Source organism: Vipera ursinii (genome assembly GCF_947247035.1).
Source record: "Vipera ursinii genome assembly, chromosome: 16".
Lineage (NCBI taxonomy): Eukaryota > Metazoa > Chordata > Lepidosauria > Squamata > Viperidae > Vipera > Vipera ursinii.
This window is the reverse complement of record NC_139529.1, coordinates 4,857,655-4,859,520: the sequence shown is the minus strand read 5'-3', so window position 1 is coordinate 4,859,520 and position 1,866 is coordinate 4,857,655. Positions and strand designations below refer to the sequence as shown.

General features: G+C 43.4%; 1 protein-coding gene across 1 annotated transcript in view; it reads left to right on the top strand.

The window, feature by feature from the left end:
* NR6A1 (nuclear receptor subfamily 6 group A member 1) overlaps nt 1-1,517 on the top strand; it is a gene marked incomplete at its 5' end in the record, with an annotated part of 66,021 nt that extends 64,504 nt beyond the window's left edge. Inside the window, one exon of the mRNA XM_083375140.1 lies at nt 1,395-1,517. Coding sequence (XP_083231266.1) covers nt 1,395-1,483 — 89 coding nt within the window. The 3' untranslated portion in view covers nt 1,484-1,517. The remainder of the gene's footprint in view (nt 1-1,394) is intronic.
* Nucleotides 1,518-1,866: the final 349 nt, after the last annotated feature.

Below are 1,866 nucleotides of genomic sequence, written 5' to 3'. Positions count from 1 at the left end.
ACAAGTCCTAAACCAAGCAACGGCACCATCGTTGCTCCTTCGACTTGCCCTCCAATTCTCCAGGCTAGGAGGGGGAGGACGTTTCTATTCCCTTCTCCACATCAAGCCATCTTCCTGGTTATCCAAAGAGCCCTGGTGGTGTGGTGCGGCCTAATTCTGCCCACTGCCAGGAGTTCAGTCCTCACTGGCTCAGCCTTCCAGCCTTCCAAGGTCGGTAAAATGAGGACCCAGATGGTTGGGGGGGGGAGCAACATGCTGGCTCTGTAAACTGCTTAGAGAGGGTTGTAGAGCTCTGCGAAGCGGTATATAAGTCTCAGGGCTGTTGCGCTCTCTCTGTCTACCTCTATCTATCTATCTATCTGTCTGTCTTATCATATCTATATTATATGTCTATATATCTATATATGTCTATCAGATCTGTCTGTCTCTCTCTATCATATCTATCTGTATGTCTATCACATCTGTCTATATCTGTCTATCATATCTATCTCTATATCATATCTGTCTTTATATCTATCTGTCTCTATATATCTTTCTATCTATATCTATCTATATCTATCTATCTATCTATCTATCTATCTATCTATCTATCTATCTATCTATCTATCTATCTACCTAGTATGTCTTATCATATCTATCTCTATATTATATGTCTATATATCTATATATGTCTATCAGATCTGTCTGTCTCTCTCTATCATATCTATCTGTGTCTATCACATCTGTCTATATCTGTCTATCATATCTATCTCTATATCATATCTGTCTTTATATCTATCTGTCTCTAGATCTATATCTTTCTATCTATATCTATCTATCTATATCTATCTATCTATCTATCTATCTATCTATCTATCTATCTATCTATCTATCTATCTACCTAGTATGTCTTATCATATCTATCTCTATATTATATGTCTATATACCTATATATGTCTATCAGATCTGTCTATGTCTGTCATATCTATCTATATCATATCTGTCTATTTATATCTATCTGTCTATATATCTTTCTATCCATCCATCCTTGTGTCTGTCTATCTATCTATCTATCTATCTATCTATCTATCTATCTATCTATCTATCTATCTATCTATCTACCTACCTACCTACCTACCTACCTACCTACCTACCGGTTAGAATGCAGTATTGCAGGCTAATTCTGCCCACTGCCAGCAGTTCGATTCTCACCTGCTCATGGTTGACTCGGCCTTCCATCCTTCCGAGGTCTGTAAAATGAGGACCCAGATGGTTGGGGGCAACTCTGTAAACCACTTAGAGCGGGCTGTAAAGCCCCGTGAAGCAGTGTATAAGTCTAAGGGCTCCTGGAATTGGCATGCAGGCGGGCCCAGGTATGAGAGTCACGACTCACCGGGGGCTTCTTGCCTTGTCAGGAAAAATGGTGAACGTCCCTCTGGAGCAGCTCCCACTCCTCTTTAAGGCCGTCCTGCACTCCTGCAGAGCCTCCGTGAACAAGGAATGAAGCTGGCCAGGAGCTCTGTGACACCCACCCACCCTTTGGAAAAAACAAACAAAACAACCCTCCCCAGCAAAGAACGGAGAAGACAACCTGCCATCCCACCCAACTGGGACCACCTCAACAGCCTCCGGCAGGGCAGTGGGTAGCCTTGCCGCCGAATCCTTAGTGACGGAAGGAGTGTCGTTTCGTCCGTCCGGCTGTTTGTCGTTGTGTCTGTGTGTGTGTCTCTGTGTGTGTGTGCGTGCGTGCGCGCGTGGGGAGGGGTTTTTGTTTTTGTGTGTGGGGGGTTTCGTTTTGACTCATTTTTCCCCTCTCTTAATATTTATTTCACGACAGAGTTGAATGTATGATCTTCAAACCCACCCACCCCCCCAGCACGGCTTTTC